This window comes from Notolepis coatsorum (assembly GCF_963971535.1).
Source record: "Notolepis coatsorum genome assembly, chromosome: 9".
NCBI classification, from domain to species: Eukaryota; Metazoa; Chordata; class Actinopteri; order Aulopiformes; family Paralepididae; genus Notolepis; species Notolepis coatsorum.
Window position 1 is genome coordinate 135,089,770 of NC_140173.1, and position 23,250 is coordinate 135,113,019.

Here is a 23,250-nt window from a genome sequence, read left to right on the forward strand (position 1 = left end):
CGGTGACACCTTGAGATAGTCTGGATCTCAACCAGACTGAACAGTGGGATATTGCCCGAGACAAAGGCACCTTTAGAGGATGCCCTGGGGTGAGTGTTGTCATGCCTCAAACAGTATCATTACCCGGTACCAGTGCAGGGTTATTATAGTTTTTATGTCTTTATTTAGTTTAGATTTAGATTTAGTTTTCAATTTATTTTAGTTTTTAGATCATATCCAGAGTGGGGGCGGCTAAGTGGTGCAGTGGGCAAGGCGCTCGCCACTAATGCAGGAGATGCTGGGTTCGAGCCCAGCTCTCGGCATTGCTACCAGCTTGGCTGGTCGTTCATACTAACGCAATTGGCAGTGTTAGAGGGTGGGAAGCTGGTGGGTGGGGATCGGACGTTGTGGACAGCGACTCCTACAGGTCGGTTGGTGCGCCTGCGCAGCAGAATCAGGAAGCAACTCGTGTCCCTCCCACGCAGACCCTCGCCGCTGAGAGATCGCGCTGTTCAGGTGAAAAGATGCGACGGCTGCCTCCTCGTGTACCGGAGGGGACACGTGATGCAAGGCTTGGTCCTCACTGCAGCCGACCAGTGGGAGGCATGGCCTAACAGCGCTCGAGAGTGGGCTTCCCACTCTCCAGGACATTTATAACAAGCGTTGCAGGGCCAAGGCTAAGAGAATAACCAAAGACTCTAGTCTTTGACTAGACTGCCTCTTTGAACTGCTGCGGTCAGGCAAGCGCTACCGGAGTCTCATGGCCAGTACAGAGAGACTCAGAATGAGCTTCTATCCCCAGGCCATCAGGATGCTCAATGACTCATGTAACAACCGATCATCTACACTCACGACACACTCATCCACATGTACACACTCACTTTAAACAAACACTCACCTTAACACCCACTTTACTCACTTTAGACACTTTATACACTAAATTATATTTATCTTGGCGGGCAGGTGGCGTAGCGGAGATTGCGCTCGTCACCAATGCAAGAGGCTGCGGTCTCGACTCCCGGAGTCAGCATTGCTTGGGGCTTGGAGCTGATCGCTATACTAACCCGTTTGGCTGGGTTAGGGGGAGGGCAGGTCATGGGTGGGGATCTGGCGTTGTTGACAGCGACGCCTACAGGTCAGGTCTGCCATACTGAGATGCCAATAGTGCAGTAACGGCCAGATCCTGCTAGGTGGCAGTATCGTCCACCCTTTGAAACCTTATTTCACACCGTGTGTTACTCCGGGAAGATAATTTTGGTCCAGGCAAGCCTAGCGGTTCACCCAATCACATTGGACACTCGATGCATGTGTTGTGCCAGATTATGTCGGGGACCCAATGGACACCAATACTGGAAATTGCAATCAGACAATTGGAATATTCTTTTTGGAATACCTCCGATCAAAGGTAAGGACTATCTGACGTCAATTCCACCTTGATCCTACAATGATTTCATATCGATCCAGTCGATCAACGTATGTAGTATTCAAAACAAATGCCATTGATGACGATCAGAGCATCAAAAAACGACCCCCCCTTTGATGCATTTATGATGAAATATAATACCTATTATATACATTTGATTTGGAAATAGTACAGTGTCCAGGCGAGAAACGCCAACGACTTAAGTAAAATTCACATAGCGCCCTATGACTCAGCTTTTCAGGAACTAGCCCAGACCACTCCTCAACTATACAATATTCACCACGGGATAACGTGCAAACGTATACATGAAAAGAATTATCTCTTTTTTGCATGTTCGACAGGGGAGAAAGTGACTGTCAAATGACCATAGTATTTTCTCCATAGCTATAATATAGAATATAGATATAGCTCTCCAAACATTGTGACACACAGTGAAAATAGGCTATGGAAAGCTGGCGCATTAGCTACAGGGATAAGGGTAATGGCTGGCGCTGAAAGTGTTAAAGAGATTTGCATTACATTCATACCTCATTTGCAAGTTTTGTACCTCATTTCTGCATTGTACCTCACTGTTACCCATTTTACTCTGTATTGTATATTGTATATGTATATTGAACATTCCTTTACTTACTTTTTACCTACTTCTTAATTACTTTTGTACTTACTTTTTTATTACTGTATGAAGCACACTCTCAGGTACTCATACAGAAACAAGCATTTCATCGTAAAGTATTTGTTACGGTCCACCAGTTCCTCCTCACTTGCCCCCACCTTTTCACAGACTTCTACCTCCATCTGCTGGACAGTTACCACCATTACTCCTCATTCACTTGTGTTTAGTTAAAGTATCCATGTTTCTCTGTTTTCTCCCCATTTTGTTATCTCTCCCTGTGTGTATGTTACCCCTTGTGCTCCCTTGTCTGTTTTAGGTATTATTCTTGTCCTTAGTATTTTGTCCCCAGTGTGTTTGGTCTTGTATTGTGTTGTTATTTAGTCTTGTACACCAGTTTGTTCAGTCTGTTCCTATCCCAGGTGTGTCTCATTTCCAATCAGCCCTCATGTGTCAATCAGTCTGTGTATATTAGTTCTGTCTGCCCCCTTCCCTGTGTCGGTTCATACTTTGTATTGCTGTTAGTAGATTTCCTGTTAGGTGTTTGTTCCTTGCTCCCGTTCTTGTTCCTTGGCCTTGTTAGTAGTTGCTACCACCTTTAGTTTAGTTTTTGCCCTCTTACAGTTTTCACTGAGAGGTTTTGTTTTCGTGTTGAAGTTTGTTTGTTTTATAGTGTTTGTTTTTTGGTGCCTTAGTCTTTCGTTTTAGTAAAGCCTTTTTGAATCTCCACCCTCTGTGTCCTGCCTGCTTTGCGTGTGGGTCCTGCCACCACTATCCACAACAGTATTCTGTATTTTATTGTGACAAATAATAAACAAACTTGAACTTGATCCGTTTCATATTGTCCGCTATGGATGCATTTGGTTACCCGGAGAGCACGGATAACCAAATGGGATTAAAATGTCTGATGAGGAGAAAAAGGCCAAAGAGGCTGAGAGAGAGCCTGATTAAATCGGCTCTCGCAGGGCGAAGCTGGGTGCGTTGACTAGGCAAGAATGAGTTGGATGCGCTGTTTGACGGACTTGATGACGTGGACGTGGGAAAAGTGAATGAGCAATTGCAAGCGTTTGATGTTTTGATGAATTTGAGAAAATGCATCAATCTGTTCAAGCACAGATTAAAACCTGATTAATTGTGAAACTGTTAATAGCCACCAATGCTTATTAGTGCGTCCGAACGTTTGCATGTTTCAACCACCTCCTATAATAGTGGGGGTCGCGGCTCTCTGACACCGTTATTCCGGGGGTCGCGGCTTGAAAACTTTGGGAACCCCTGATCTACACATACATGTATTTATATAGTACATGATACCTAATATCCTCATAAGTATCTATTAATTCGTATCAATTATATACTCTTTGGCTTGTTTTATCTACTTATTCTGAAAGAGTTGAAGTAATTATTCTCGCTAGCAAGATCTCATTCGATGATTCATTCCATTAAGCCTACTGCCAGCAGGCACATTTAAATAAATATAATCTGATTGATTGGGGTTATGAGGGACTTCAAATTAGCCTATAGATATGCATTTAACTTGTCTGGGATATTTAACCGTTAGAAAATCATGGTTTCGGCAATCGACACCTCCCCATTTTGAACTAAGACGGTCATGCACAATTATCCTGATTACTGAAGTCTGGTTCGAATTAACGGGATTGTTTGAGCCCGGATGAGCCTTTGAGAAACCGAGATTCACTCATCCTGACTTCAATCATCGGGTTAATTTAAGGTGGCTAATAGGACTTTTGATCGACTTAGTTGAACCAGGTATGAGGAACAGGGCCCTGCAAAACAGTACTGCACATACATACATAACATTATAGTAGCATACATTTAAAAATATATTCCAATATTCCTACATATAAAAATAATTCCAAATAGCATTACAGTACCTATAGTATCTACGTTTTTCTTTAATGTAAATGTATTTATTTTAGTTTTCAATTTTCTTTTTATTACTTATCTTACTGGTCATCTGTGTAAGATGTACTGGCAGTTTGTTCCAATATGACATGGCTCTAGTCTATACTGTATAACATACGGTTATCCTATAACCATAGTTATATGAGTAATAGCGAGCGCTCTAGATAGATAGATGATAGATAGATACTTTACTTACTTTACTTTACTTTCTGCGCTGCTTAGTGGAACATATCCTATATCAGTCTAACTACTGAATACATTTCTCCACATGTACGTACACACCCATCCGCCTGGCCACACCCCCATCCGCTCCTCTACATAAGCAGGGGTGTGGCCATACTAACAGCTCTTTCCCAAGTCTTTCACCACTGAAGGCGAAGACCACGGGGTCCTCAGTGAGTCCAGCGCAGAGCGCTCGCTATTACTCATATAACTATGGTTATAGGATAACTGTATGTTATATTACGTCATAGCTTACACTCTGCGCTGCTTAGTGGAACACAGGAGCTGAGCAGAGCGGAGGCTCGACAAATGTACCCGCTGAGGCACCCCACAACCATCAGAACCGGGGAGGACCTGAGCCCCCGGACCCCCCTAGTGGAGGACAGGAGGGAATCGGATCCGACTGTGCAAAGAGGGTTTAGCAACTCAACGCACAGGGTGAGCAGACCGTGGGACTTACCTTCCCACAGAAGAACCCACGACTACACAGGCACGCAACCCACATGCCACTAGGGAACGAACGGGAAGAGAAAAAAAAACTGTTACAACCCCTAATATCACAGGGTCAAGGTCAAGAACCCAACCCCGTGGCAAGGCCGTAGCAGCAGAGCGCGAAGGAGGACCCAGCCCCAGGAAGGGACTGGACCCCCCGGAAAAAGGGGGCCTGGTGAGGCCAACGACGCCGCAGCATCAAGACCCCACCAGGCGGTCACTAGTGACACCACCCCCCACATCGCCAGCGTATCGGACAGGGCCCATCCAAGAGCAGGCCCTTCCCCCCTACAGCACGCCGCCCTGAAGCACTCAAGAGGCTACACCCCCACAGCGGGACCAGGCAGCGCACCGGGGAGACAACCCCCAAAGAGTTTGATCCCTCAATCCAGGCAACAGGTCAAAAGGACTCGACCTGAGCCTGGAGCACTGTGGACTAGACAGGCGCCTAAGGGGTCTGCTGAAAACAGCACCCCGGCGGAAGGGGCGTTCGGTATGCTGTGCACCATGTCGCAGCCTCCACAAGAAAACCCGACCCTCTAGAGGGGCCGAGGCAGAGAAGGCTGACACGATTGGCAGACGCCATGAAGGGTGCGGGGGCACACTCGCAGGCAGACGGGGTCAAGCCCGGCCTAACCCGAGAGTCGACTCCGCTACCAACACACCTGGAAAAATTAACCACCACCTAACAGGAGGCGGTTGTTCCTATAACCCCCCCAAGAAAAAACTCCAAAACACAACTGCGGGTATATACCGGCTATACAGCAGTACAAGTGTTTCAGTTCTCAAGAAGGGGTTAACCCAGGCCAACAGGTAGACGAGAACGAGTCCGGACCTGGGCCCGGCGGACCGGGACGTACACAGGGATGCCAGAGGGGTACAAGAACCACCACGACAGCCCCCTCCCAGCCCACCAAGCAGGAGAAGAGAGGGGCGAAAAAAGAATGGAGAAGGACCAGGCTCCTTTAGCACAGCGCAAGGTACAACACATTATGGACCAAGCAATAGTGAAGGATAACACGCAGTGACATAACCACAAACACCTCCATAACATCAAACCCTGCAACGCCCGGGCCAACCCGGCATTTTTCCCCTGAAAAAGCACAAGTCCTTCAGGGTACCAGAACAGCAGTTAACTGACCTGGTCCGGCGCGACCAGAACCAGTCCTGTGTCCTAATCACGCCACCATCCCCAGTCCTAAGAGGGGGGTAGGTACGCGTGTCGATCCAAAACATGACAGAGGGCGCCACCAAGATGGTCAGAACATAAAGCACCGCGGCCGGTGGCCCACCCCAAAAGCGTGAGACCCCTCCGCCAATGCTTTGATCTATTCCGTTATCTCCCCCCAGAGATTACCGAGAATTCATTGTGACTAACCTAGTACACTGGCGCTCGGAAGAGACAAAACTCCATCCGAGTTGCCCCATAAAAACGCTGTTTCAATGATGAGCAACCAAGGCGCGCAAGCCCATGCGTGGTTCCACACAGAAGCACTCAGGGCCAGCACTATGTACACGTCGAGACCCAAAACATATCAATGGTAATTCTAACAAGAACCCAGATAATGTTCCCTCCAAGCCGCCTGGGAGAGCGGCAGGAAGCTGGCCAAGACACAGATATTGGTCCCATATGACGCGTCCGAGGGAAAACACCCATGTCAACCCTGCCCTGTATAAAAGAGAGGAGACAGGGAACCCCCAGAGAGACTTCCCACGTGAGTACTAATTATATAAAAGTAAAAATAATATAAAAGATATATGTAACATTGAGCTACGTGACCAAGCGCAAGACATATGCAACAGAGCGCAGAGCAGAACTTATTTTTAAGTTCTCACGTACCGCATAACTCATCTTGACAATAACAGAGGTCCACAACATGGAGCCTGAAAAGAACTCACGGAAGTCTCACAACCAATAGAAACACGCCCAGTGACGTACTCTATGGTGGGGGGAATTCCGTGACCCACCTGCCCAAATATGGCGTGGGACTAGGGAACTCCCCCCCCCCCTCCCTACCCTGTGACGCGCTGACCCAGCAGCGTGACAGGAAGCCCGAAGGACAGGAGGTCCAACCCCCTGACCAATCAGAAAAAAAGGGGAGGGAGGGTTTATCAGTTCACCCCCTCATGACTCCTCACCCCTGATACGATGCAATGACAAAACAGAGCCATGACACCAGTCATAGCATGCTACATGAAGCGCATGTATACCTGTTCCAGGTAACAGCTTCACATAGGCTCATGTGCAAACCTGTCACCTGCATTTTTACACCTTTACCCTAAAGGAAGAAAAAACACAGACCAAGAGAGGGGCCAAGGGCCCTGGTACAAGAGCTTACACATGTAACTTATGTAGGCCAACAACTAACCCAGTTGTGTAATCTTAAACATGAAAACGATACACACAACCCTCCATCACAACAAAAAAAGGGCAAAAGTACACTCTCACTACTGTAAGAGGAACGCCGTTTTTCATGACGAGAGAAGACACAAGTCCTTGATTAAATACTGGTCACAGGCCTTGCTAAGTCCACATGACAGCAACCAAACAATTTTCAGAAAAAGATTGCCTCTCTAAGCAAGAGCACAACCCCAGCAGAAGCTGAGGGGTTATACTGTATCCCCAAAAACATAGTGAATCAACACACATCTTGTAAACAAAATTATGTTTGAGGGGAGGGGGGGGGGGGGAGGGGGGCCCAGGGGAAAACCGGGGAAAACCACCCCTCACCACCTTACCCTTGATACGACGCCAATGTGTAGAGTAAGCTTTACATCATGCACGCCAGCACAGCCGAAAACCTTGTTTGAACAGGCACAGCCCTGCACATGTGTGAAAAAAACTTGCCACTTGTTATTGTCATCACAAGCTGAGAGAGGGACTCATCCCTCGATCACATGCCGCTATGCACAGCATTGTAGGGTAACCCAGCCAGTTGTGGGCTCAGCCACGTTGTCTAATTTTACACTTCTCATCATACAACAAAAACCCAGTTAATTTGTACTCGCGTAAAACACAACGCTGTTTCTAGGTAGAGAGAAAAGCACAAGCTTTGGTCAACGCTACCCAAGCTATACAAGCGACCAAGACAGTTCACACACAGCACATATGTTTTGCCTTGAAAAAAACATCGTTATTACCAAAACATTCGGGAGGGGAAGGAAGGAAGAGTGGGGTAATGTCCAATGAACATCTTACCTGCACCAACGAACGCAGGGCGAAAGGCCGCAACACAGGTCTCCACGTTGACGAAAGGCCTCTTGCTGGCGGGGCAAAAAGAAGCTATGGCCGGGGCCTCGCTCTGGCGAGACGCCCCCCTCCTACAGCCGGTCATGGTGCAGGCCCGACTACATCTTCTGTCAAAGATGATGTCGTAGTCAGAGTGCCAGGGCCTGCTATTCTCAGGGCTAATGTCAATGGTTGTAGCACAAGCTAACAGCTAATTCTAGGCTAACTGATAGAATCAAGCTAACGTTCCCAGCTGAGCGAAAACGGGCAGCTAACGTTGTAGCTAAACAGCTAACTGGCTAACAGTTAGCTCAACCCAGCTATCGCTAACCACTAGCTAACGCAGAAGCAAGCTAAGCGGCTACCACTGGAAAACTGTACAACGTGAGAAAAGCAATACAGGCCAACACTTCAGACAGCCACTGTCTTTTCCTCTTCTCATCCGAAGAGAGAAGGGAAAAAGAAGGCAATACACGTCCCACTACAGAACGGTGTTTACCATAGCGGTGCCGGCAACAAGTCTCTCGCGGACTATAGCCGGCCTGAGCATGGAGATATTCTCATAATGAAACACCAAGCTCGCCTCCCTCACACCGGGTGCTTTTCATTTTTTTTAACTGGGCCAGCACGGCGACCCCGTTTGTCCAGAGACCCGGGGAATTGAACCGCAAATTCGGAATCACGGTCCCAGGAAAACAAAGCTCTCGATGAGGAGCTCATGTTAACGTGGGCATCAAACCAGAACCCCCTCCACGCCGCCAAGTGGCAGCAAAAAAGGATACCAGCCTGGAGCCGGACCTTCATAAGCTGTGTAGTTGTTCCCCCCACAACCAACACACCTGGCGCCCGCATTGCAAAAACAACACCCACCCCAGAGAGGCCGCCCGCCCTCACACGGCAGAGCGCCTCCCAAGCAAAGTGTCCAACTGCAGAGCCGGAGGTAATGCCGGCGGGGATTGCTCAGCGACGCGAGCCCCTAATACGAAGCGCCGGTGGAGGTCAGAATGATCATCATCTTCTAGACACTCCGGTGGCGAAGACATTATCGCTGTATTTCCTCTAAAATAGTGAGAGAGAAAACAAAGATATAATGTCAACACAGCTCCTTCTCTTCAACGTAGCTCCTTTCCAACTATTTTCGTTACTAAACTCAAGTGGTGTATACAGACACTTGCCGGTGGTGAGAATAAGGAAGGAGCTGTTAGTATGGCCACACCCCTGCTTATGTAGAGGAGCGGATGGGGGTGTGGCCAGGCGGATGGGTGTGTACATGTACATGTGGAAAAATGTATTCAGTAGTTAGACTGATATAGGATATGTTCCACTAGGCAGCGCAGAGCGTAAGCTATGACGTAATATAACACCGTTTTCTTTGCTGCATTGGTTTTTGGTAGTAGCAGTGTGAACGTTTCCCTACAGGCATGCCTAGTATATTGTTATAATCATTATTATTAGTATCATTAGTTGTAGTAGTATGAATAATACTGCTACTACTACTAATAATAATAATAATAATACTACTAATAATAATAAGATGGGGTTTATTTGTAATGTTTTAGTTTAGTTTTATAATAACTCAGTACCAGTGTAGTTACAGACATCCAGGCTCTGGTTTTGTCACATCTTGAGTACTGTCCCGTCATATGATCATCAGCAGCAAAAACACATATACAGAAACTACAAATAGCTCGAAATAAGGCTGCCAGACTAGCTCTCCACTGTTCAAAGTGCACTAACATTGGAGTTATGCACATAAATGTATCATGGCTTCCGGTTGAGAAATGTCTGCAATCCCGTCTCATTACTTTTCTCAGACATTTTCAAGTTGTCAAAAAACCACAGTATCTTTATGATCATATAGTTTACATAGAAGAACATGACCATAATGACCAGACAAGCTACGTCAGGCCATCTACTGGCACCTAAACCCAGAACAAATCTACTAAAATCTTCTGTGACTTACAGAGCTATCATGAAATGGAACTCATTGCCAAGTTATATTCATTAATGGGGACATGCATTGCTATTCCTTGCACTATTTGAGCAACTTTACACAATTCATGTGAGTATATGGAAGACATCTGTATGTTTTATTTTTTTTTTAATTCATTGTTTTATATTTCTAATGAAGTACTCAAAAGCATAATTTTTCAGCCTCAGGTCCCACCGGTCCCTCTCTCTCTCTCCCTCTCTATCTCTCTCTCTCCCTCTCTCTCGCTTGCTCGTTCTCTGCCTCTCTGTCAAAACCTGTTTGAGGAAGTGTCGGGTTACACTATGTGCTACAACCATAGAGGGGGCGTTACAAATCAGTACATTATTCACGTCAGCAATACCGTCAAATCAGAACAGCTTAGTTGAGTGAGGGAAGATCTCGTGAACTCGAGACTAGACTGATGAGTCAATATGATAATTAACGACACAGACCACATTGATATAATCCCCAATTGCTAAGAAACAAGGCTAAACACTGGAAAATGCCATTTATAATGCATGGGACGTTTAAAGAAAGTTGATTTAATTGATTCAGTTGGGCTGGGGCTTCTCCCTGGGCTGGGTCTGGAAAGTTGATTTAATAAAAAGAAGACAAAAAAAGACTAATTTAATCAGATTAATCACTTTATTCAAATTGAGGATTTAGTTTGAGGATATTTATAAAAATATATATATATATATTTATAAATAAAATAAAAAGGAAAATTCTTTAAAAAAATTTTTTTATTAAAAACGAAAGTTCGAACGTCCGTTCGAAAAACCCTGACGAAGTTCGAATCCCAAAAACAGGCTTCGGGGACAGCCTTACCATCTACTAACGAGCATGCACTGAACCCTTATGGCATAGCGGTGAAAACCAATTGACTGTTAATTGTATTTATGTTGTTGGAAGTGAGTGCTGCTCAGGAGGCACTATTTATTTGATTTTAATTATTTTATTTGAATACTTTATACTAATAAGTCTCTTGTACAATAGCATCCTAACTGAGGATGAGATTGTTAATGATGTTGATAATGATGTAATTGATGATGTAATTGATGTTGATAATGATGTAATGTATTGAATATATTTGTATTGTTGTAAATGCCGGACCCCAGGAAGAATAGCTTTTGTCAAGTGCAAAAGCTAATGGGGATCCTAAATAAACATAAACATCCAGAAATGCCTTTCCATTTGTTTTGTTACTGCTTCGATCCTGATCTGCAACCAATGTCCCTGCGTTCCTGTCCGTCCATCTCTGGGTGTTTAACCCTTTATTCGCATCAGTGGAAGACAGTGTTGTCAAAGTTCTTTCACACAAGAATAATACAGTCAGAAGTGTTACGTTCATGTTGGGATTATCTTCCTTTGTATGATTTGTGAATCATATTACAGTTTAAAATGTTGGCCTCATCTTACGGTTTCACATCTTTCATAAAACTCATTTGACACCTGTGCTAAACCTATTAACGTAGTAATATACTGCCCTCTTCATCATTCTAATAATCCTTTACAGTGTCTTACACTCTCTGTTCTTGTACACATTCCAGTGACCTAGAATTTAGGCAATACCTATATGTCATCAATTGAGAGTGAACTCTGATATTCTGTTACATTGTGTTCCTCCCTGTATCGAGATTTATCAACCAAACTGAGACTCAAAAATGTCAATAGCAGAAGGTTAACCCTTTCACTACCACACTACAGACGATTAACTGTCCGTAGTGTGGTCGTGAAAGGTTAACCTTCTGTAGTGTGGTTGTGAAAGGGTTAAGATTGACACCACCGGGCAAAGGAAAACCTTGTGAAAGGGTTAACCCTCCATTGTGCGGCAGTGAAAGGGTTAACCTTCTGTATTGTCGCAGTGAAAGGGGTTAACAACAGCCGTTGCCTGATCCGATCCCCTATATCTCCTCCAGTGTCTGCAGCACCCCAGCCCATCTCACCCACCTTGCTGCACAAAGGCACCGTAGACGATCCAGACGGCGTTCTGTAGCGAGGTGGAGGCCGAGGCCGCCGGGTGGCCTCCTGCGGGGTTCTGGGAGCGCACCGTCTGCAGGCGTCTGAGCAGGAAGATCATGACGCCCACCACGGGGATGGCGCCGGCGATGCACGCCCACACCGCCAGGTCGAAGGGGGCCAGAAGGGAGAAGATGTTGATCTTCTCTTCCGACTTGCTCATCAGGATCCCCACGGAGTAGTCCAGGTAGCGCTTGCTGAAGTCCACCACGCTCTCCCGCTCCGGGGTGATGGTAATGGCCGATACGGCCAAGTCGGCTCTCTGCGTGGGGTAAACGGTATGAACGTTGAGTCGTGCCTGTATGTGTTCAGGCAAACATTTTTCAAGACTACAACCAGTGTGGCGCGCTTGCCTGACATTTAACCTTCTGTAGTGTGGCAGTGAAAGGGTTAACCTTCGGTAGTGTGTGGTAGCGAAAGGGTTAACCTGGAATTAAACGTGTGCTTAACTCACAGATGGTTTGATCACAGATTTGAATCCTTTCTGAGATGTATGGATGACTTCATGCATCTTCTATCTTTATATGCATGTTCTATGTTGGCTGTATTGATATGTCTGTCTCTATATGAACCATCTGGCCATACAGTGATAACCAGTGATTTGTGAGTTTGAACTGTGAATATGAGGTCATGTAATTTGCATGGGCAGCTCCCCACGCTACACCTATCCACCAACTTCTTCCTGATGTAAAAAACTTTTATACTGCCGCCACACACACACACACACACACACACACACACAGAGACACACACACAGCGACACACACACACACACATAGACACAGTAGTAAAGAAGGCGAAACAGCGTCTCTACCACCTGAGACAGTTAAGGAAGTTCAGAGTATCGGGGAAGATACTCCAGTCCTTCTACTCAGGAGCTGTAGAGAGCATCCTGACCGGAAACATCACTGCCTGGTATGGAAACAGCACGGCACAGGACAAGAAGGCCCTACAGAAAGTGGTGCGCTCAGCCGAGCGTACCACGGGTATTGCACTACCCCCCCTGCAGGTTCTATACAACAAGAGGTGCAAATCCAGAGCCTGCAGGATAATGAAAGACCCTCACCACCCCAATAACAGCCTGTTTCAGCTGCTGAGGTCAGGCAGACGCCTGCGAACCCCAGCTACTAGGACAGAGCGGCTTAGGCTCAGCTTCTTCCCCCAGGCCATCAGAGCCATGAACAATGAACATTGAGTGCTCAGAACATTGAACTGTCCACACACAAGCACACATGAACACACACACGACACGCACACTGTGCACGCTCACACACGAGCAGCCACTTAACACTTTAACATGAGCGGGCACACACTCATGTCGCACACACGCACACTTATGGCCAAAGGAAAGGACACTTTAAATTAGAATAACAGGAACAGTGTATTGCACTACCAAAGCTAACTAGCATGTCACACATGCTCTGTAAATAACTATGTACAGATACCGAGATGTCACTCCATGTTACCTGCTACCTGTTACTGCACAATGTTGTTTCTTCTTTTGATTCTATTATATGTACCACTGTATTGCACATCGTTGCGGGCAAGACCACCCGCATTTCATTGTATACCTGTATGCCGTGACAATTAAAACTCTTGACTTGACTTGACTTGACACACACACACACACACACACACACACACACACACACACACACACACACACACACACACACACACACACACACACACACACACACACACACACACACACACACACACACACACACAATCAATCTGTCACCTAGTGATCACCTGCTGAGACATTCATCCACGGTGTGTGAGTGACAGGATTCATACTGTGTGAGATTAGAGGTCTGCAGGGCTGTTAGCTACCAGTAAAATGGGGCTTGTGTGATTGCAGTGTTCAGGTTCTCCACGGGGTAGAGTGTTCCTTTTTTTAATAGCCTATTAAGCTAATTATGATAGCGAACTTCATGTTAATGTTATAAGAGAACTTCATGTTAACCACCATTTCAAAGAACACGTGTGCTTTAGGATCCCCATTATAACAGAGCACCATGAGTCATACTCTGAAAACCAAGCGGAATGAATTGGCGCAGTAATTTATGCAACCATGGGGGGGGCTAAATGACTGTAGCTAAAAAAAAAAAAGTTAAAAACATGAAATATCAGATGATGTGAGGGAAGTAGGTCCTGGGATTGGGGGTGTGTGTGGGAGATCTTGGGTCAGAAAGTGATTGTACTGGGACAGTAGGGGGGTGGTAGGATGAAAAAATGTTTAACTAAAATGACAATGGGGCAAGTTAGCTGTCAGCAAGCTAATGTAAGCTATGTGTTAGCAAGCTAGTTAACATAATACTGTAGGCTATAGCTTTCTGTTTTATCTTCCAATGCTTACCATGACTTGCTGCACACATTGGCATAGAGGCTATTAAGTGTCAGGGTCCCACAGTTTTCCCATTCTTGCTGCTGATGCCTCACATCTTATTGCCTGCACTTTTCTTTCCTTAACTCAATCAGCGCCAGACCCGAGGATAGTCGGGTTAACTCGCCAACCGTGCAGCGCCAGACCCGAGTATAGTCAGGTTTTCATCGTTATTTCTTTTATTCGATATTTTTATTAATTTCTCTCACACAGACCTCAGGGTTACCATAGGGAACCACTCTGAGATCACTAGAGTGAAATACCGGCCGCATTCGATGGCACTCGATGGCATTGAAATGCGTCCAATGCCCCCGATGCATGTGTTGTGGTGGAATATGTTGGCGACACGATGGACACCAATACTGGAAATCGCGATCAGACAATTGGAATATTCTTTTTGGAGTACCTCCTAGTGAAGGTAAGGACTATATGCCATCAATCCTGCTTTGATCCAACCATGATTTCACATCGATCGCAACAACCATGTGTAACGCACTCCAGAACGTATGCCATTGGTGACAATCAAAGCATAAAAAAATTACCCCCCCCCCCTTTCATGCATTCATGATGAAACATAATACCTATTATATACATTTGATTTGGAAATAGTAGCATGTCCAGGCGAGCAACGCCAACGCTTTTAGTAAAATTCACGTATTCCTCCATAGCGCAGTTTATGGAATTAGCCAGGATCACTCTGAAACTATACTTATATTCAATCACCACGGTATAACACGCAAACGTATACATGAAAACTTTTTTTTCTTTCTTTATATATATAAATAAAAACCTAATAAAAAGAGGAATTGAAGCCAGCAAATCAGGGGGGGAAAGATGGCCGCTCAGCAGAAATAGCTGCAGAAATAGCTGCAAAAATAGCTGCAGAAATAGCTGGAATAACGTTCTAATTCCATTTTCCTGAAGTCATTTTGAAATTTCAGAAACTGTGCCAGATAAAACGGGTACTTTTAGGAAAAGTCATTGAGTGACAGAGCTGGAGCTCAACCAAGTGACAAGGATACATTTATTGAAAATGCCTAGGGGTCATGTGACCCCTTGTCGGCTGTGCTAGTGTTAAAGGCTCAGTGTTCTTAGTTCCCACCACACAGTATATTTGAGGTATTGCTAGCTGACCAACATGATAAGGAGGCACTGTCACACAATACAAAGTCAATGGCCCTCTGTGTGGGCAGGAACTACAGTATATGCGTTCTGTCTTTATGGTACGGTGATCAGGCTCATTCATTTGTATAGCCTACAGTAGCGCCAAGCTAATGCCAAGAACAATAGGCTAATTTCAGCACCACACAGCAGCCCATTGAAAGTGGACAGCTCCACTAGCCCTACACATGCGCTCACACACACACACACACACACACACACACACACACACACACACACACACACACACACACACACACACACACACACACACACACACACACACACACACACACACACACACTAGTGTGTGTTTATGGACAGATACAGCCTATAGCTGTATGAGAAGTGCACAAAATAATGTTGTTTCCCAGTCTCTAAAAACATGTGAATCCCAGGTAAGAGCATACATGTGTACTTGCTTTTAAATACATGTGTACACCTATATCACGCAACATTTCCATCACCTGTGGATATTTGTCAGGTTGTAGTGTACAGGCTCTACTCTGACATTTGCCTAGCTCAGCACCTCTTCTGATGTGCATATTAACTATCAATCCCACATAATAGTGATATGAGCTACATTTTCAATCATCACAAATTCAAACTAGCAGGTAAAATGATACAAAATTAAAGGGTAAAACCAAACGGCTGACCTTGCTGATGAGCTCTCCAATCATGCCGTTCCAGGATCCGTTGGGAAGAGCAGAACCGTATTTTCCGTCTCCGACCTGGTAGATGTCGTACTTAAAACCCAGGATCTTGGCCAGGGCCTCCAGCACATCAATGGAGAAGCCCTTGTATCTCTTTGGCTGACCGAGGATGTTCTCTGCTACCATTACAAAAGGCTCCTCCTGTTCAAACGGGCACAGAGCAGTGTAGAGACAAAAGGACAAGTCAGCTATACTTAGCTAGGACAATGTTAGATGACAAGGTTGGGCCAAAATGCAATGGTTTTAAATAAAGAAGACACTCTCAACCAAGATCGTCCTTCAAGTGTAGCTGAATTCAGCCTTCTCTCCAGTCAATTGCTACAGCGCCTTCGGTTGCAGAGCCATGAACAATGTACATTGAGTGCTCAGAACATTGAACTGTCCACACACAAGCACACATGAACACACACACGACACGCACACTGTGCACGCTCACACACGAGCAGCCACTTAACACTTTAACATGAGCGGGCACACACTCATGTCGCACACACGCACACTTATGGCCAAAGGAAAGGACACTTTAAATTAGAATAACAGGAACAGTGTATTGCACTACCAAAGCTAACTAGCATGTCACACATGCGCTGTAAATAACTATGTACAGATACCGAGATGTCACTCCATGTTACCTGCTATCTGTTACTGCACAATGTTGTTTCTTCTTTTGATTCTATTATATGTACCACTGTATTGCACATCGTTGCGGGCAAGACCACCCGCATTTCATTGTATACCTGTATGCCGTGACAATTAAAACTCTTGACTTGACTTGACTTGAAAGTAGCGTCAGAACTGTGCTTTTATTCAAGCTCTTCAAGAGGGAGTTTAGCTTTTCAGAAATGCATCAATCTGGGAATATCTAGAGCGGGAAACACTCTGAGACGTTCTGACAAGAAGATAATGCTGAGCAGTTGTTAAGCCCCTCATTTATCCACTAGCACTTGGAAACCAGTGCTGTGTGTGTGCGTGTGTGTGTGCGTGCGTGCGTGCGCGTGCGTGTGTGTGCGTGTGCGTGTGCGTGTGTGTGTGTGTGTGTGTGTGTGTGTGTGTGTGTGTGTGTGATTAATCACGGACACACCATCTATTGAGACGCTCCATCATCACCTTGGGATCAGAGCAACAATCACAGTGAGGAAGCATTCCGTCATCTTTAGAACGCAGTGACACCTTTATGAAGAGCAGCTGTGGTCATCCAAGTCAAACTCCATCTTCATAAAAAGAGTTTCTTGGGTGACTGTTGACCTGTAACATATGCCGCCATTGGCGACTGGTGATGCTTCATCAGCCAGAAATTGCCATTCTAAATTTACTGGCCGCCAACCATGGCTCTTATTTATGGCCTGGATGTGTCAGGATGAAATTAAATGGGTGGAGAGGGGGAGAGAGAGAGGGGGGGGGGGGAGAGCAAAAGAAAGCTGGGGAAGATGAGAGAGAGGGAGAGAGAGAGAGGGAGAGGGAGAGAGAGAGGGATAAGGAGGTAGAGAGAGAGAGAGAGAGGGAGATGTTGGAGTGGGGTGGGGAAAGCGACTTGATTAAACGGCACTGCCGTTTGGTGCGAGTAAATCATGTGTGAAGAAGAAGAGAGAGAGTGAATGGGGGGGGGGGGGGGTACCAGGAGGATGAGGGCAGAACTCGTCAAGGGTGAGCTTCTGCACTGTGGGGTTAGGTTTATGGCCAGCGACTGTGACCGAGAAGAGAGGTCCACTGCTCCAGGGGTGTGTACTGTCCTGTGGCAGCCTTCCATTCACCTGTGATGAGTCTAACCTGGAGATGATGTTGGAGCTCACTGAACCAAGTAACGGAAGGATAGCGCGTTGATACCAGCTGTTTCGATAGGAACACTTGTTGTATGTGCTTGACTGCTGGAACTGTCATGGTTACAATATATAGGTTATTGAATGGAGCTTTGCAAATCTACATCAACGGGATGGGCTTTTACAACTGCAGACGTTCTCCAGTATAGTAGCTAATCTTTTTTTTACAAGAAATGGTGCTAATGGGATTGTCCCGATAGTAGGCTCTCGGTAGTGACGGTGTTACACTACTGACATACACTCAAGTCAGGTGTTGATAACTCACCATTAGTGTTACAATCTTCAGCGTCACCCCTTGCATACCACTCTCTATACGAGTCTCCCTCAGGCTCCCGTTCATGCCACGAGTCGAATCCCAAGACGCCAGCTGGGTGAAAGAAAGAGAGAGCGAGAGAAAAGTGAAAAGAGAGAGAGAGAGAGAGAGAGAGAGAGAGAGGGTGTGAAACACATTAGCAGCAGAAACACGTCTCAGAGAGAAAGGTACAAAATATCTCATCAACCAACGTATCAGCGATATAATTAAACAATCAATTATTGTTCAGTGGGATCGCAGAGGGGCTAAGCAATGACTAAACTAATCACCATATCTGGCACTCTGTGACTCAATCTGTGCTGAGACTGGATACTGGACGGGGCCAACTGTATGCGCTGGTCACCAAGGCAACAAGTACAGGCCATTAGCATGCTATCAGGACCCTCTACTCAACCTCCAGCCCTCTGAGTACTGCAGCGCTCACACTGAGTTCAGCCACACTAAGCCCAGTGTATACTTTACCGTTAACAATGTAGCTGGTGATGATGATGATGATGATGATGATGATGATGATGATGATGATGATGATGATGATGATGATGATGATGATGATGATGATGATGATGATGATGATGAACGTTATGGTGATGATGACAATGATGACGAGACGGAGGGGGAGGATGACGATGATGATGAGGAGGTGGTGGTGAAGGAGAAGTTACTATTTATAGAATAGAAAAGCATACACATATACGTTTTCCTTTCATGCTGCTGTTTGTTAACTCAGCCTTAACTCAGTGCCACCCCTCGACAATGTCGTTCTTTGAATAGAGCCGGGGGTAACCAGCCGTACAATCTAACAAGAATTAACGTACTGTATTTACAAGTCATATTATGTTTTGCAAACGAGGAGACTCAAAATTGCCAATACCGGTATCTCCATTTGAACCATTTTCTGAATAGCGCGACATTTTGGGGATTTCTTTTTGGGTCACATTTGGTTAATCAGACACATCACACAGCCGTTATAATATATCTCACTTGGATGCAAACCCGTCCCAGAGCCCTCAGAATCCTCCTTCCATGCCGTCAACCTTTTAAGCCATGTCTTAAGTTAGGAGGATGGTTTTTTCCCCCTGCTAGCTGGACAACGATTCCGAAAGAGCTGACACATCATCGAGAGTCGGACAACGATTTTCAAACAGCTGACACATCATGGAGAGAGCGGTCTTTGTGATTTGGGCTGACAGGACAAGAACGCCGGCCCTATAGACTAAACAGAAGGCCAGCCTCTGCCACTACGCAAGCAGGAACCACATACACCGCCCCAGGCACGTGCACACATAGAGGCCAAGGGGTGCCTGAGCACCTGCCTTTTTGAGCCTCATCAAAAAAGTGCCCTTTTTGAAAAGAAATTAAAAAACGTTTTTTCTTTTTTATCTTTTTTTTTTTTTTACCGTTACGCATATAGACTGCCCTTCCAACTGAAAAATGTCAGGATAGAATCAAAATATTAGGGACAGAGAGAGAGATGCCCCGTATTCCATTGCAGTTTGCACGGCCTCCTCCGCGGACCTATATATTTTATGCATAGCGTGGGTGGTGATGATGATGATGATAGAAACCGCTGTGGCGCATACAGTTGAATGCTGGTATTACACTCATTGAGGGACACGAAGAAGTCAAGTCCGATGGGATTTGGGAATCTCAAATACAAATCGGGATTGGAATAAAAAAATGCATTTATATTAAACAATACAGAATATACAGCACTTCTTGGGGCTGTAGGGTAAGCACTTATTCCCTCCCCCCTGGACATTTATGGAGATGTATGGGCCTTTTAGGTCAGTGATAAAAGTGTCTTTCAAGGATAAGTGAGCTCCTGCACTGATTATTATAGTTCAATATTCAATATTTGATCACCAAAACCCCCCAAAAAAGCATAAAAAGGGGGCCCCCCGCCCGAAAAGGGCCCTTAAAAATCGTGCTTGCGCGCTACGCGCGCTCGGTTAATATATACACACAAGTGTAGTGCCCTTTTCAGCCTTTGAGCACCTGCCCCTCTAAAGTCCTGTGCACGTCCCTGCACCGCCCACAGACACATGGTGTCCTCGTGGTAGGAATGTTCTCTGTTACGCAAGGGACCTTTGTGCCTTTGTTCTCTTTGTTCTATTGAGGTTATTCATGTGCATTTTCTTCTTTATAGTTGGTCTTCATTTTGAGTCGTGGTGATTTGTTTGACATCAAACAAACAAAAACAACAATTCTCACTAACCCAACTTCAGGTGGGCGTGTAAAAGGCGGCGATGTTGCAGCTGATGTATCTGCTTCAGTCTCTGTGTCTCCCTGCATCTCCCAGGTTACAATGTGTTCAGCTCAGAGGCACGTTTGGAGAAGAATGATACGTGTGGACATGGAGGTCAAAACCCCAAATACAAGTTCTGAACTTTGAAGGCTTTATAGCTGTATGAAATATTGAAACTCTCCCAACCCCTGCCCCTCACGGTCGAACATGAGATAGGCTTGGTTGGGTTTAGGATTTAAAGAATGAGAGAAGCAGAGGGGAGAGAGGAGGTACTTTCTCTGGTTAGAAAAGCATGGCACTGCCAAGCATGGGTCGGTGTCCTGTGTATGAATGTGTCTACTAGTTAAGAAAAATATTCTCCCTTAGTTGCAGCTAATTTGTGTTCTCTTTAATCCATTCCAAACATGTTCTACCCATGCTGTCTAAAAATGGCACTGGTGACCGTGCAATGCAGTCAATGCATAATAGATGTACACAGGGCTGTGAATCCAACAAAGTCATTAGTGAATGTACAAAACAGATAAATGGGCCCATGCAATAATCTAAAAACAGCAATATCTCATAATCATCAGCTACCACTATAGGCCACGTCCGTTTTGTTCTTAGTCCAATTCCTGGGTGTCAGATCCACTCTGCACTATTCTTGTCTAAGTACTGTATGGTTGTATTTAGCCCCCACCCCCCTCCGTCTTCCTATAGCTTAAAGGTGGGTGTACAGAATATATATGTTCAAACTGTGCCATGGAATACCATCCTTGAATCATATGCTTCTCTGATGTGCCTGTGTGTTGTTCATCATAATGCAATTATCATTTTATGGGACTTTATCTATGGCACGGTCTGTACGTCACTGATATGGAGATCTGCGGGCCCCGTGGTGTGAACTCATTGTAAAAAAAAAAAATTAGAGGAGTTTATGCGCTGCATGTTCACAGGCTTGTGTGTACCCAGCGTAGCTTAGCTGTAGACATGCAGCACAGCGAGGAGAGTGGGTGTAAGAATGGTGATGAGGACACGAGTATAATGTGGTTCTGTTTCATGTGTGTGTGTGTGTGTGTGTGTGTGTGTGTGTGTGTGTGTGTGTGTGTGTGTGTGTGTGTGTGTGTGTGTGTGTGTGTGTGTGTGTGTGTGTGTGTGTGTGTGTGTGTGTGTGTGTGTGTGTGTGTGTGCATGTGAGTGCATGAGGGAGCGTGCCCATTATGTGCCTGCAAAAGTACAGCATGTCTCATGCAGTACGTCTCACAGTAGAAGCCCTTAGAAGTCCAGCATTTACTGCTACTCTACCACTACTCCACCACTCCACTTTGTGACTCCTATTGTTCTGGATTTCACACCTCCACTGCCTGCCACAGGCTGGGGAGATTTTCATTCATGTTGTCTACTTCAGTGGTTCCCAAAGTCGGGGTCGCGACCCAAAGGTGGGCCGCGAGCAGCCACGGGAGGGCCGCGAGATGATTAAAAAATAATAATAAAAAAAAATCCAAATTTTTTTTTTTTTTTTTAGGCCACTGAACTTAGAAGCAGGCCAGGACAGTGTTTTTAGTTGTATTCTAAAATTCTATTCTATTGTATTCTAAAATGTGACTAAATGGTTTTATATTAACTTAATAAATAAACAAAAACGAAAAATCTACTTATTTCAACGAACATTTCAAACTAAATAACAGATTATGCACATAAAATGCTGAAAACAACCGAAGCTACAATAGTATTTTAATGAGGCTATTATTATTATCATTATTATTTTGCAACAAGTTAGCCCTCTCATAAATAGCACATATAAATGAATAACTAACTTGAACTAACTTAATAGGATTGAAGTGATATTTGGCTTAAAAAATCTGTCACCTGGCAAAAAAAAAAAAAAAAAAAGCTTCACGATGTGCATTGGGCCGCAGCTCTCTTACGCCTTATTTTCTGGGTCCTGGCCTGAAAAGTTTGGGAACCCCTGGTCTACTTCACACAGAGCTATTTTCCCCATGAGTGGCTCGGTCCTCCGGGGAACACAGTGATCTCTCTCTCTCTCTCTCTCTGACACATGTACTAGAACATTAAAGAGAAACACTTCTACTGCACAGAACTCTGTGTGCAAGTCCAACTCAAGTCTCAAGTCGTTAGTGACAAATCCAAGTCAAGTCTTGTATGGTTGTAATGAGCGTTCTATCAGGTTCTATCAATCTTCTTTTTCAGAATATAAAGGGTGGCAAAACAATTATATAGACTAACTTTACTCAGGGTAACAGGAAAATATTGATTACATTATTAGGCATGCAATAATAACCAACATATTTTTAACAGTATTGTATACTGTTAAACCGTATTGTATAATTAAAATGGGTCTCTAATGACATTTTATAATCCACTGTAAATGAACTCATCCCTCTAACCTCTAAAACCCAATGTAATGGTAACCTAATAAGCCAGCAATGTCACGTGGTCAACAATAAACCTGTAACCTACCTGTAGCTGAAGTTAATAATTAACGTGGTCTTTCTCTCGTTTTAACGTTAGCCAGCAGAGGGTGGCAGTGGAGAGTGGATGATTAACCGACCATCATCATAGTCATGGCAAAGCCAGCATTCTATATGAACAAGTGTGGCAAGCAAACAAACACTCATCTTTTAGAAATAGCGAACGGCAATATAATCAAGTTAAAAGAACACGCCAACAATTTGGGAAATTAGCTTATTGTCTTCTCCAGAGAGAGACAAGAAGATGGATACCAGTTTCCTCTCTGTGCGTT

At 45.0% G+C, this 23,250-nt stretch overlaps 1 protein-coding gene across 1 annotated transcript in view; it reads right to left on the reverse strand.

Annotated features, from left to right (window-relative positions):
• LOC311233928 (glutamate receptor ionotropic, delta-1-like) overlaps positions 1-23,250 on the reverse strand; it is a gene marked incomplete at both ends in the record, with an annotated part of 834,874 nt that overhangs the window by 48,054 nt on the left and 763,570 nt on the right. Inside the window, 3 exons of the mRNA XM_084320981.1 lie at positions 11,801-12,131; positions 16,076-16,273; positions 18,215-18,316. Coding sequence (XP_084177107.1) covers positions 11,801-12,131; positions 16,076-16,273; positions 18,215-18,316 — 631 coding nt within the window. The remainder of the gene's footprint in view (positions 1-11,800; positions 12,132-16,075; positions 16,274-18,214; positions 18,317-23,250) is intronic.